At 36.9% G+C, this 14431-nt stretch overlaps 1 protein-coding gene across 1 annotated transcript in view; it reads left to right on the plus strand.

The window, feature by feature from the left end:
* Window positions 1-12608: 12608 nt before the first annotated feature.
* The window catches only part of LOC308610771 (uncharacterized protein), a gene marked incomplete at its 5' end in the record, with an annotated part of 32633 nt that continues 30810 nt past the window's right edge, over window positions 12609-14431 (plus strand). Inside the window, one exon of the mRNA XM_081259782.1 lies at window positions 12609-12805. Within this exon, the coding sequence (XP_081115908.1) occupies window positions 12609-12805 (197 nt within the window). The remainder of the gene's footprint in view (window positions 12806-14431) is intronic.

Below are 14431 nucleotides of genomic sequence, written 5' to 3' on the forward strand. Positions count from 1 at the left end.
TCCATATAAGTTAAGTGCAAAAAATCTTCTTGACCATATTTCCACCTGCGATTCTCTACTGAAACGTAATGAAAACGTTGCATTTTCAAAACACATTGTGATGGGTGATGAAAAGTGGATACTGTACAACAATGTGGAATGGAAGAGATCATGGGACAAGCGAAATGAACCACCACCAGCCACACCAAAGGCTGGTCTTCATCCAAAGAAGGTGATGTTGTGTATATGGTGGGATTGGAAGGGAGTCCTCTATTATGAGCTCCTTCCAGAAAACCAAAGGATTAAGTCCAACAAGTAGCGCTCCCAATTAGACCAACTGAAAGTGGCAGTCAACAAAAGCATCCAGAATTAGTCAACAGAAAATGCATTAATCTTCCACCAGGATAACACAAGACCACATGTTTCTTTGATGACCAGGCAAAAACTGTTACAGCTTGGCTGGGAAGTTGTGATTCATCTGCCCTATTCACCAGACATTGCACCTTTGGATTTCCGTTTATTTTGGTCTTTACAAAGTTCTCTTAATGGAAAAAATTTCAATTCCCCGGAAGACTGTAAAAGGCACCTGGAACAGTTCTTTGCTCAAAAAGATAAAATGTTATGGGAAGATGGAATCATGAATTTGCCTGAAAAATGGCAGAAGGTAGTGGAACAAATGGGTGAATATGTTGTTCAATAAAGTTCTTGGTGAAAATGAAAGATGTGTCTTTTATTTTTCCTTAATAACTGAAGGCACTTTTTGGCCCACCCAATATTTGCATTTCCCTGATGATTACTGATGTTAGGCATCTTTTTTTTTTTTTTTTTTTTTTTTTGCTTTACGCGGGCCTCTCACTGTTGTGGCCTCTCCCATTGCGGAGCACAGGCTCCGGACGCACAGGCTCAGCGGCCATGGCTCACGGGCCCAGCCGCTCCGCAGCATGTGGGATCTTCCCAGACCAGGGCACGAACCCGTGTCCCCTGCATCGGCAGGCGGACTCTCAACCACTGCGCCACCAGGGAAGCCCTAGGCATCTTTTTATATGCCTATTGGCTATGTGCATTTCTTCTTTGGAAAAATGTCTATTCAGTTCTGCCCATTTTTTAATTGGGTTGTTTGTTTTTGATGTTGAGTTTTATAAGCTGTTTATACATGTTGGATATGAATCCTATATTGGTCATATCATTTGCAAATATTTTCTCCCATTCAATAGGTTGTCTTTTCATTTTGTTGATGGTTTCCTCTGCTGTGCAAAAGCTTTTAAGTTTAATTAGGTCCCATTTGTTTATTTTTGCTTATATTTTCTTTACTTTAGGAGAGGAATCCGAAAAATAGAGCAGAAATAAATGAAATACAGTCAAAAAAAATCAATGAAACTAAAAGCTGGTTCTTTGAAAAGATAAACAAAATTGATAAATCTTTAGCCAGACTCATCAAGAAAAAAAGAGAGAGGGCCCAAATCAATAAAATCAAAAATGAAAAAGAACTTACAACGGACACCACAGAAATACAAAGGATCCTAAGAGACTCCTATGAGCAACTCTATGCGAATAAAATGGACAACCTAGAAAAAAATGTACAAATTCTTAGAAAGGTACAATCTCTGAAGACTGAACCTGGAAGAAATAGAAAATATGAACAGACTGATTACCAGTACTGAAATTGAATCAGTTATTTAAAAACTTCCAACAAACAAAAGTCTAGGACCAGATGGCTTCACAGGTGAATTCTACCAAACATTTAGAGAAGAGTTAACACTGATCCTTCTGAAACTAATCCAAAAAATTGCAGAGGAAGTACCACTTCCGAACTCATTCTTTGAGGCCACCGTCACCCTGATACCCAAACCAGACAAAGATACTACAAAAAATGAAAATTACCAGCCAATATCACTGATGAACATAGATGCAAAAAGTCTCAACAAAATACTAGCAAACTGAATCCAACAATACATTAAAAGGATGATACAGGGCTTCCCTGGTGGCGCAGTGGTTGAGAGTCCGCCTGCCGATGCAGGGGACACGGGTTCGTGCCCCGGTCCGGGAAGATCCCACATGCCGCAGAGCGGCTGGGCCCGTGAGCCATGGCCGTTGGGCCTGCGCGTCCGGAGCCTGTGCTCCGCAACGGGAGAGGCCACAGCAGTGAGAGGCCCGCATACAGCAAAAAAAAAAAAAAAAAAAAAAAAAAAAGGATGATACACCATGATCAAGTGGGATTTATCTCAGGGATGCCAGGATTTTTCAGTATCCCAAATCAGTCTGACACACCACATTAACAGAGTGAACAATAAAAGCCATATGATCATCTCAATTGATGCAGAAAAAGCTTTTGATAAAATTCAACATCATTTATGATAAAAACTCTCCAGAAAGTGGGTATAGAGGGAACCTACCTCAACATAATAAGGGCCATATATGATAAGCCCACAGATAACATCATACTCAACAGTGAAAAGCTGAAAGCATTCCCTCTAAGATGGGAAACAAGACAAGGATGCCCATGCTTGCCACTTTGATTCAACATAGTTTTGGAAGTCCTAGCCATGGTAATCAGAGAAGAAAAAAAAAAAAGGAATCCAAATTGGAAAGGAAGAAGTAAAAACTGTCACTGTTTGCAGATGACATGATACTATACATAGGAAATCCTAAAGGTGTCACCAGAAAACCACTAGAGCTCATCAGTGAACTTGGTAAAGTTGCAGGGTACAAAATTAATATGCAGAAATCTGTTGCATTTCTATATGCTAACAATGAAATGTCAGAAAGGGAAATTATGGAAACAATTCCATTTACCATTGCATCAAGGAGAATAAAATACCTAGGAATAAACCTACCTGAAGAGGCAAAGACCTGTACTCCAAAAACTATAAGACATTGATGAAAGGAATTGAAGATGACAGAAACAGATGGAAAGATATATCGTGTTCTTGGACTGGAAGAATCAATATTGTTAAAATGACCATACTACCCAAGGCAATCTGCAGATTCAGTGCAATCCCTATGAAATTACAAATGGCATTTTTCACAGAACTAGAGCAAATAATTTTAAAATTTGTATGGAAACACAAAAGATCCTGAATAGCCAAAACAATTTTGAGAAAGAAGAACAGAGCTGGAAGAGTCATGCTTCCTGTTTTCACACTATACTACAAAGCTACAGTAATCAAAACAGTATGGTACTGGCACAGAAACAGACACATAGATCAATGGAACAGGGTAGAGAACCCAGAAATAAACCCACATACTCACAGTCAATTAATCTGTGACAAAGGAGGCAAGAATATATAGTGGAGAAAAGACAGTCTCTTCAATAAGAGGTGCTGAAAAACTGGATAGCTACATGTACAAGAATGAAATTAGAATGTTCTCTAACACCATGTACAAAACTAAGCTCAAAATGGATTAAAGACCTTAGTTTAAGAGTGGACACTATACAACTTCCTAGAGGAAACCATAGGCAGAACACTCTGACATAAATTGAAGCAATAGTTTTTTGTAATAATACTTTTAATAGAATTTTAAAAATATGAACATGTGGTGGGAAAATTTTCTTCGCATTTGCATTTTTTTTCTTTTTTCACAGAATTGGTCATCTGACTGGGTATAAACTATTGGTATAAAATAGTTTTTATCAGGCATTATTCTGTTGACGTCTAGTATCCAGCAGTTCTGGTAAAGGGTTAGATGTACATCTGATTCCTTAGTAGGTCCCTTGTTTTTCTGCTCTGACATCTTTTTAGAAAGCCTTATACTTAAGTTTCTGAAATTTCATCAGCGTATGTTTCGCTATGAATCTTTTTTTAACACTTTGAACTCTGTACATTACTCTGTGGACCTATTTCAGTCTGAAAACTCAGATATTTGTTCAGCTAAGGGATGTCTCTGATGATTTCTTCTCTGTTTCTTATGTTAACTGATTTTAGAACTTCTGCTAGTTTTGTGTTGGACTTAATCACCATATTTCTTAATTATCCCTCATATATTTAATCACTGTAACTTTTATTTAACATTCTGTAGTATTTCCTCAATTTTATTTCCCTTTTGTCTGATTCATTGCATTATTCAGTTCATATACTGAAGATTTAAATTCCAGAAATAGTATTTTAGTTATTTATTTATAATATATAAATGTAATATTGTGTTAATTTTTATAACTTGCTTATTCTGAATTGTAAACACAGATAATATTCTCTTACCTGGTGTATTTCCAAAGGATGTTCCACTTGATATTTGAGAGTTTAATAGGTATTACTTGAAAAACAAATCTTTTCTAAAGTCAAATGAGTTTAGGAAACACTGCGCTTAACAAATATTAAATTTATTTCTTGAATCCGTTATTGTAAATGGCATTTAATGAACTCATGGGCATTGGGAAACTCTTAAGAAGTGATTTTATAGGGCGAATTTTTCAGATTTATTTTACTAAAATATTTATAAATTAAAGAACATATTAAGGCACAGGGCAGTTTAAGAAATGGAACCATGTCACTTTAGAATATACAGCATTGGAAATACATTTTTTACAATCAAATTTTGTTAAATTTAGTCTGGTATAGTATTAGAAATTTCTAATATCTTTGTATTAAATAAATAAATTAAGAAGTACTTTATGAAGATAGGAGCAAGGGAATATCATTTTTTCCTCCATGCCCATTTCATTTCCTCCTCCAGGATTTTGAAACTAATTTATCACATCTTTATTTTGGTGACAGGTTAAAGTTTGGTTGTCTTTTTCTAGATGATAGTAATTATATTAAATGAAGGGAATTAAAGTACTACAGGAAGGCTTGACTAAGTTTACTTTAGCTTTCCTCCTTATCACTATTAGGAAAACAGTATTCAATCAAGATCTGTCGGTTTGGAGACTAACTGTTGACAGGGTCTAAAAAAACACTGTGTTAAAATTATTTCTGGTATAAAATTTATTATAATCAGATCAACAGTGGGCAACAGAAATAGCTTTTTAAAAGTAAAACCAATCAGTCAACATATGTATTGACTGCCTATATATTTGTAATAAGAAGAGCTGTATTGTATATTGACTGTTTTGCTGCCAAATTACAGGAAAAACCACAGTTGTTTACAGCAGTGACTTTTTTACCCAGCAGGATGGACAAAACATTCTCAGAAATGTTATAAATATTTTCAATGTAGTCAATTTTGTGGTTGCAACTGTATTTATTTTGATTGATTTAACTCATGGTTAAGTGTTTGCAAGGCCCTTTGTATGTAAGTCTGTGGTGCATTATTGTGCATTATTGAACTAGAGTTCATTAGGTAATGGAGTTTTATGAACTTTATTAACTTTTTCATTTTCTTACCCAGGAGTAAATAAATAAAGTTCTTGCTCTAAATAATAATTTCATGAACTATTGGTAAGATGACTTTAATTTTAAAAAGGCTAGCAAAAATAAATGAATGAAAAGCTTGTTGCTGTGTTCTGTCATCATCATCTTGCAGAACACAAATTTCATATTCACATTAAAAAGACATATTGCTCAAGTTGATCATTAACTAGGAAAATGAGCCATAGGGTGTACATTATGCTAAAGAACAGTGAAGTGAGAAAAATTCCCAAGACATTTGCCTCTTGAAAACAGCCTATAAGTAAAACCTTTTAAGCACCATGCTGTCATTTGATAAACTGTTATACTGAAAAGGTAAAAGTCAATACCCAAATTTGAGATGTCACCACACACATATACTGTGTGACTTCACTTGTCTGTAAATTGAAGTCCTCTTTTTAATTTTAGTTATAATAGTCAATATTCTGGTAGTTAGCAGAAAGTTAACAATAATAGCTTAATGATAAAATAGCAGCCCTGGGAATTGAGATAATTCATGATCTATATATATTCTCAGTGTACTGCTCCTTCATTTAAGATATATAGGTACAAAATGAATGCAATAAGCAGTCTTTATTTCTTTTGCAGATATGAAAGACTTGGGCTTCTGTGTCAAAAAGTCCTCAGTTGAAAGCTTGTTCCAAGCTATGTGAACTTGCATATAGTGATTTACTCATCAGAAGAATGGGGCTAATAATACCATATATTATAAGTATTAAGTTAGATGATTCATTTAAAATGATGCTAATGTTACACTTAGCTCATTGGCTTCAATTAATATGTGGTAGCAATTATTTTTAAAAGACTGACCTTGATAAAGTAGTCTATTCATTATGAAAAAACTCAAGTTCATTTTTAAACTTTAGGTTCTTCTGTTGTGAGTTTGGAAGGCTAACATAATACCTTTCCCCCCTTTTTTCTTTTTTTTTCTTTTCCAGCTAGTCACTGAAATCTCATTTATATTTTTTCTTGTAGAAGTGTTAGTAGGTAGCACATTTCCAGCATGTGAATAGCTTTTGGAATCAATAAATCCTGAAGATTAGTTTGAGACAGAGGAACTAAACTTCAAAAAGTAGCTTATCAAGGGCTACATTTATATGGCCTTTAGACATTTCTTATATTATTGTCCTGAATTTTTATTTAATTTCAAGAGTAACTGTCTTGTCTCTCTAAAAACAGCAGAAAAGGAACCTTAGATATTGTCTGTGTTTCCATTACAGATTTTTCTCTCCCAGAGGCTCAATAATAATGGTGTAATAAGTAGTAGATCTTATGGAGTTTTTTAGTCCACTGAATACAGATCCACTAAATATTGGTACTGATGCACTGTACTCTGAAAATTTTGAAGGTTCATCATGCTAAATTTGCTTTTTAAAAAAATTGGAGGAAAGATTGCAAACATACAATATATAGTAGATTTCAGTGGTTTTTATTTTTTATTTATTTTTTAAAATAAATTTATTTATTTATTTTATTTGTGGCCACATTGGGTCTTTGTTGCTGCGCGTAGGCTTTCTCTAATTGTGGCAAGCAGGGGCTACTCTTTGTTGTGTTGTGTGGGCTTCTTATTGTGGTGGTTTCTCTTGTTGCAGAGCTTGGACTCTAGGCTTGCAGGTTTCAGTAGCTGTGGTGCATGGGCTCAGTAGTTGTGGCTCACGGGCTCTAGAGCGCAGGCTCAGTACTTGTGGTGCACAGGCTTAGTTTCTCTGCGGTATGTGGGATGTTCCTGGACCAGGGCTCGAAACCGTGTCCCCTGTATTGGCAGGCAGTTCCTTTTTTTTTTAATTTTTGAATTTTATTTTATTTTTTTATGCAGCAGGTTCTTATTAGTCATCAATTTTATACACATCAGTGTATATATGTCAACCCCAATCGCTGAATTTATCACACCCCCACCCCCACCCCCCTGCAGCTTCCCCCCTTGGTGTCCATACGTTGTTCTCTACATCTGTGTCTCAACTTCTGCCCTGCAACCTGGTTCATCTGTACCATTTTTCTAGGTTCCACATACGCGTGTATGACAGTCTCTAGGTCCATCCACGTCTCAACAAATGACCCAATTTCGTTCCTTTTTATGGCTGAGTAATATTCCATTGTATATATTACCATGTCTTCTTTATTCATTTGTATGTTGATGGCCATTTAGGTTGCTTCCATGACCTGGCTGTTGTAAATAGTGTTGCAGTGAACATTGGGCTGCATGTGTCTTTATGAATTATGGTTTTCTCTGGGTATATGCCCAGTAGTGGGATTGCTGGATCCTATGGTAATTTTATTTTTAGTTTTTTAAGGAACCTCCATACTGTTCTCCATAGTGGCTGTATCCATTTACATTCCCACCAACAGTGCAAGAGGGTTTCCTTTTCTCCACACCCTCTCCAGCATTTGTTGTTTGTAGATTTTCTTATGATGTCCATTCTAACTGGTGTGAGGTGATACCTCATTGTAGTTTTGATTTGCATTTCTCTAATAATTAGTGATGTTGAGCAGCTTTTCAGGTGCTTCTTGGCCATCTGTATGTCTTCTTTGGAGAAATGTCTATTTAGGTCTTCTGCCCATTTTTGGATTGGGTTGTTTGTTTCCTTAATATTGAGCTGCATGAGCTGTTTGTATATTTTGGAGATTAATCCTTTGTCCGTTGATCTGTTTGCAAATATTTTCTCCCATTCTGAGGGTTGTCTTTCATCTCGTTTATGGTTTCCTTTGCTGTGCAAAAGCTTTGAGGTTTCATTAGGTCCCATTTGTTTATTTTTGGTTTTATTTCCATTACTCTAGGAGGTGGATCAAAAAAGATCTTGCTGTGATATCTATCAAAGAGTGTTCCTCCTAGGTTTTCCTCTAAGAGTTTAATAGTGTCCAGTCTTACATTTAGGTCACTAATCCATTATGAGATTATTTTTGTGTACGGTGTTAGGGAGTGTTTGAATTTCATTCTTTTACATGTAGCTGTCCAATTTTCCCAGCACCACTTATTGAAGAGACTGTCTTTTCTCCATTGTATCTCCTTGCCTCCTTTGTCATACATTATTTGACTATAGATTAGTGGGTTTATCTCTGGGCTTTCTATCTTGTTCCATTGATCTATGTTTCTGTTTTTGTGCCAGTACCTTATTGTCTTGATTACTGTAGCTTTGTCATATAGTCTGAAGTCAGGGAGTCTGATTCCTCCATCTCTGTTTTCTTTTCCCTCAAGACTGCTTTGGCTATTCGGGGTCTTTTGTGTCTCCATACAAGTATTAAGATATTTTGTTCTAGTTCCATAAAAAATGCCATTGGTAATTTGATAGGGATTGCATTGAATCTGTAGATTGCTTTGGGTAGTAGAGTCATTTTCACAATATTGATTTTTCCAACCCAGGAACATGGTATATGTCTCCATCTGTTGGTATCATCTTTAATTTCTTTCATTAGTGTCTTACAGTTTTCTGCATACAGGTCTTTTGTCTCCCTAGGTAGGTTTATTTCTAGGTGTTTTATTCTTTTGTTGTAGTGATAAATGGGAGTGTTTCCTTAATTTCTCTTTCAGATTTTTCATCATTAGTGTATAGGAATGCAAGAGATTTCTGTGCATTAATTTTGTATCTGCTACTTACCAAATTCATTGATTAGCTCTAGTACTTTTCTGTTAGCATCTTTAGGATTCTCTATGTATATATATCATGTCATCTGCAAACAGTAACAGTTTTACTTCTTCTTTTTCAATTTGTATTCCTTTTATTTCTTTTTCTTCTCTGATTGCCATGGCTAGGACTTCCAAAACTATGTTGAATAATAGTGGTGAGAGTGGACCTCCTTTTCTTGTTCCTGATCTTAGAGGAAATTCTTTCAGTTTTTCACCATTGAGAATGATGTTTGCTGTGTGTTTGTCATATATGGCCTTTATTATGTTGAGGTAGGTTCCCTCTATGCCCCCTTTCTGGAGAGTTTTTATCATAAATGGGTGTTGAATTTTGTCAAAAGCTTTTTCTGCATCTATTGAGATGATCGTATGGTTTTTCTTCTTCAATTTGTTAATATGGTGTATCACATTGATTGATTTGCGTATATTGAGGAAACCTTTCATCCCTGGAATAAATCCCACTTGATCGTGGTGTATGATCCTTTTAATGTGTTGTTGGATTATGTTTACTAGTATTTTTCTGAGTATTTTTGCACCTATGTTCATCAGTGATATTGGTCTGTAATTTTCCTTTTTTTGTAGTATGTTTGTCTGGTTTTGGTACCAGGGTGATGGTGGCCTCATAGAATGAGTTTGGGAATGTTCCTTCCTCTGCAATTTTTTGGAGGACTTTGAGAAGGATGGGTGTTAGCTCTTCTGTAAATGTTTGATAGAATTCACATGTGAAGCCATCTGGTCCTGGACTTTTGCTTGTTGGAAGATTTTTAATCACAGTTTCAATTTCATTACTTGTGATTGGTCTGTTCATATTTTCTATTTCTTCCTGGTTCAGTCTTGGAAGGTTATACCTTTCTAAGAATTTGTCCATTTCTTCTAGGTTGTCCATTTTATTGGCATAGAGTTGCTTGTAGTAGTCTCAGGCTGTGTTGTATTTCTGCAGAGTCTCTTGTTACTTCTCCTTTTTCATTTCTAATTTTATTGATTTGAGTCCTCTCCCTCTTTTTCTTGATGAGTCTGGCTACTGGTTTATCAATTTTGTTTATCTTCTCAAAGAAGTAGCTTTTAGTTTTATTGATCTTTGCTATTGTTTTCTTTGTTTCTATTTCATTTATTTCTGCACTGATCTTTATGATTTCTTTCCTTCTGCTAACTTTGGGGGTTTTTTATGCTTCTTTCTCTAATTGCTTTAGGTGCTAGGTCAGGTTGTTTACTCGAGATGTTTCCTGTTTCTTAAGGTGGGATTGTATTGCTATAAACTTTCCCCTTAGAACTGCTTTTGCTGCATCCCATAGGTTTTGGGTCGTTGTGTCTCCACTGTCATTTGTTTCTAGGTATTTTTAAATTTCCTCTTTGATTTCTGCAGTGATCACTTCGTTATTGAGTAGTGTATTGTTTAGCCTCCATGTGTTTGTATTTTTTACAGATCTTTTCCTGTAATTGATGTCTAGTCTCATAGCATTGTGGTCGGAAAAGATGCTTGATACAATTTCAATTTTCTTAAATTTACCAGGGCTTGACTTGTGACCCAAGATATGATCTATCCTGCAGAATGTTCCATGAGCACTTGAGAAAAATGTGTATTCTGTTGTTTTTGGATGGAATGTCCTATAAATATCAATTAAGTCCATCTTGTTTAATGTATCATTTAAAGCTTGTGTTTCCTTATTTATTTTCATTTTGGATGATCTGTCCATTGGTGAAAGTGGGGTGTTAAAGTCCCCTACTATGAATGTGCTACTGTCGATTTCCCCTTTTATGGCTGTTAGTATTTGCCTTATGTATTGAGGTGCTCCTATGTTGGGTGCATAAATATTTACAATTGTTATATCTTCTTCTTGGATCGATCCCTTGATCATTAGGTAGTGTCCTTCTTTGTGTCTTCTAATAGTCTTTATTTTAAAGTCTATTTTGTCTGATATAAGAATTGCTACTCCAGCTTTCTTTTGATTTCCATTTGCATGGAATATCTTTTTCCATCCCCTTACTTTCAATCTGTATGTGTCTCTAGGTCTGAAGTGGGTCTCTTGTAGACAGCATATATATGGGTCTTGTTTTTGTATCTATTCAGCCAATCTGTGTCTTTTGGTGGGAGCATTTAGTCCATTTACATTTAAGGTAATTATTGATATGTATGTTCCTATTCCCATTTCCTTAATTGTTTTGGGTTCGTTATTGTAGGTCTTTTCCTTCTGTTGTGTTTCTTGCCTAGAGAAGTTCCTTTAGCATTTGTTGTAAAGCTGGTTTGGTGGTGCTGAACTCTCTCAGCTTTTGCTTGTCTGTAAAGGTTTTAATTTCTCCATCAAATCTGATTGAGATCCTTGCTGGGTAGAGTAATCTTGGTTGCAGGTTTGTCTCCTTCATCACTTTAATTATGTCCTGCCACTCCCTTCTGGCTTGTAGAGTTTCTGCTGAGAGATCAGCTGTTAACCTGATGGGGATTCCCTTGTGTGTTATTTGTTGTTTTTCCCTTGCTGCTTTTAATATGATTTCTTTGTGTTTAATTTTTGACAGTTTGATCAATATGTGTCTTGGCTATTTCTCCTTGGATTTATTCTGTATGGGACTCTCTGTGCCTCCTGGACTTGATTAACTATTTCCTTTCCCATATTAGGGAAGTTTTCAACTATAATCTCTTCAAATATTTTCTCAGTCCCTTTCTTTTTCTCTTCTTCTTCTGGAACCCCTATAATTCGAATGTTGGTGCGTTTAATGTTGTCCCAGAGGTCTCTGAGACTGTCCTCTGTTCTTTTCATTCTTTTTTCTTTATTTTGCTCTGCATCAGTTATTTCCACTATTTTATCTTCCACCTCACTTATCCGTTCTTCTGCCTCAGTTATTCTGCTATTGATCCCATCTAGAGTATTTTTCATTTCATTTATTGTGTTTTTAATCGATGCTTGATTCATCTTTAGTTCTTCTAGGTCCTTGTTAACTGTTTCTTTCATTTTGTCTATTCTATTTCCAAGATTTTGGATCTTGGAAATAGAATCTTGGATCATCTTTACTATCATTATTCTGAATTCTTTTTCAGGTAGACTGCCTATTACCTCTTCATTTGTTAGGTCTGGTAGGTTTTTATCTTGCTCCTTCACCTGCTGTGTGTTTTTCTGTCTTCTCATTTTGCTTATCTTACTGTGTTTGGGGTCTCCTTTTTGCAGGCTGCAGATTCGTAGTTCCCGTTGTTTTTGGTGTCTGTCCCCATTGGCTAAGGTTGTTTCAGTAGGTTGTGTAGACTTCCTGGTGGGGGGGACTAGTGCCTGTGTTCTGGTGGTTGAGGTTCGATCTTGTCTTTCTGGTGGACAGGTCCCCGTCTGGTGGTGTGTTTTGGGGTGCCTGTGGCCTTATTATGTTTTTAGGCAGCCTCTCTGCTAATGGGTGGGGTTGTGTTCCTGTCTTGCTAGTTGCTTGGCATAGGGTGACCAGCACTGTAGCTTGCTGGTCGTTGACTGAAGCTGGGTGCTGGTGTTGAGATGGAGATCTCTGGGAGATTTTCGCCGCTTGATATTATGTGGAGCTGGGAGGTCTCTTGTGGACCCGTGTCCTGAAGTTGGCTCTCCCACTTCAGAGGCACAGCACCGACTCCTGGCTGCAGCACCAAGAGCTTTTCATAATGTTGAGAACATATCATGGGAAGCACATAGACAGTTGTTAAGCTTCTCCACTGTATGATAAAATTCTTGAATTATTACATTATAAACCGGTCCGGGGAGGAAGGCGTCATCCGGGAGCGCGTAAGGGCTGCGCGGCGCAGGCGGCGGGCAGGGCCGAGCGGTGGCGGCGGCGCTGTCCTAGGAGAGGTACTGGAGCCGGGGGACGCCGAGGCGGCGACAGCGGCGGCGGGGGTGCGGGGCCCTCTCTTTGTGTCTTAATGAACAAGGATAACTGGGACTTTTTTGAAGTCTTTGCTTGAGTTGAAGACACAAAATGCAACCTGTACTCTTATAATATGTTCAGTTTATCAGTACACAAACTTATAAACCGTGAATTTCCCTAAAGTTATTATACCATTTAGAAGATGTTTGCTGGGACGTTTACTTAAAACCAAACAATTGAGGTCTATAGGTCCAAATAATTTCCTTCTCTCTTGCTGTCTCCATTTCAGTTTCCTGAGTTTCTGGGAAGGCCTGGTTTCCCCAAAGGAACGATTTCTGGTAGAAGTCTGAAGGTCTGACCCAAGAAAAAAATCCAGTATAGCCAATGAATTGAGGACAAGAAGGTTTCCAGTCAGGAACATTTAATCTCATACATTACAATCACCTTAAGTAAGGTGTGCTGATAGCTGGATATGATTTAACTTCTTGGAAAAAGATGCATATATAACCTGCCCCACAAGGAAGCTGTTCTCAATTCCCTTAGTGGTTGTGGTGTTTATCAGAGAGTGCCTTGGGGGAAGATGAGTACAATAACAGTATGATGCTTTTCTTTTCATTTTTAGCTCATTGTTGCCACGTACACTTGGTGATCTTGGTGCCTGTGGTTTAATCCCAGGAGGTTAGACATGTGGAACAGCACATTAACCCTTTTTAGTATTTTCTCCCAAGACAAATCATTTTTATAGGTTGTCTCCATGGTCTTCTAGTTGCTTATCAAAATTAAGCATCAAGTCTTCTAAGTGAGCAATAGCCCCAGTCAGTGTGAGGAAATCAGCTTGGTTCTTATTGGGGCACAAATTCTTGGTCTTGGCACAAAGTGAGTTCACATAGGGAGTTAGAAGGAGAAGAATGGGACATGCGAAAGGGGAGTTCTCTGTTCTCATTTACCTATGCATGTTGAAACTCCACTAACAGTTTTATTTTCATTAGCAATTTGTGATAAAAACTTAGGGTAAAGGGAATAATGAAGCTGTCCCATTATATGGCAGGACAAAAGATAGCAGTGACATCAAAATCAGGGCCTATACATCTCATTTGCAGTTATATACTCAGTGTTTAGCATAGCATTTGACCCCTCATCAGTATTCAATAAGAAGATGCGTGTTGAATGACTTAGGGATGAATTAATGAATGAAAAAAGTTAATATGGTAGAAAACGTGTTTTATCCTTGTATTTTCGTGTGTTGACTTCTGTATTTCAAGACCCAGCGCTGTAACTGACACATAGAATATAAGCAGTAAAATTTGCTGAAAGAATGAATGAGTCCCCAGAATTCTAAGAAGAATTTTAAGACCAACACCGACCCCATATCTGCCAAGGTCTATGACAGAAGTATCCAGAGAAGAAAGCCTGATCTCAGCTAGTGGTAGAGCTGACAGAATTTATCTAGTTTTAATAATTTACAGCTCATCCCATTACATCTAGGCATAGTACCTACGTGAGCCATACAATTAAATGTTGACTGAAAAAAAATGCACAATCTAAAAGTTGAGAATTATGTTTTATTTGGAGGACATACTGAGGACTTAAATCAGGAGACAGCCTCTCAGATAGCTCTGAGCGACTGTTCTGAAGAGGTAAGGGAGGGCACAGGATATTTAGGGGTTCTTGCAAA

The sequence above is a fragment of the Mesoplodon bidens genome (genome assembly GCF_964165515.1).
Source record: "Mesoplodon bidens genome assembly, contig: HAP1_SCAFFOLD_178, whole genome shotgun sequence".
Classification (NCBI taxonomy): Eukaryota; Metazoa; Chordata; class Mammalia; order Artiodactyla; family Ziphiidae; genus Mesoplodon; species Mesoplodon bidens.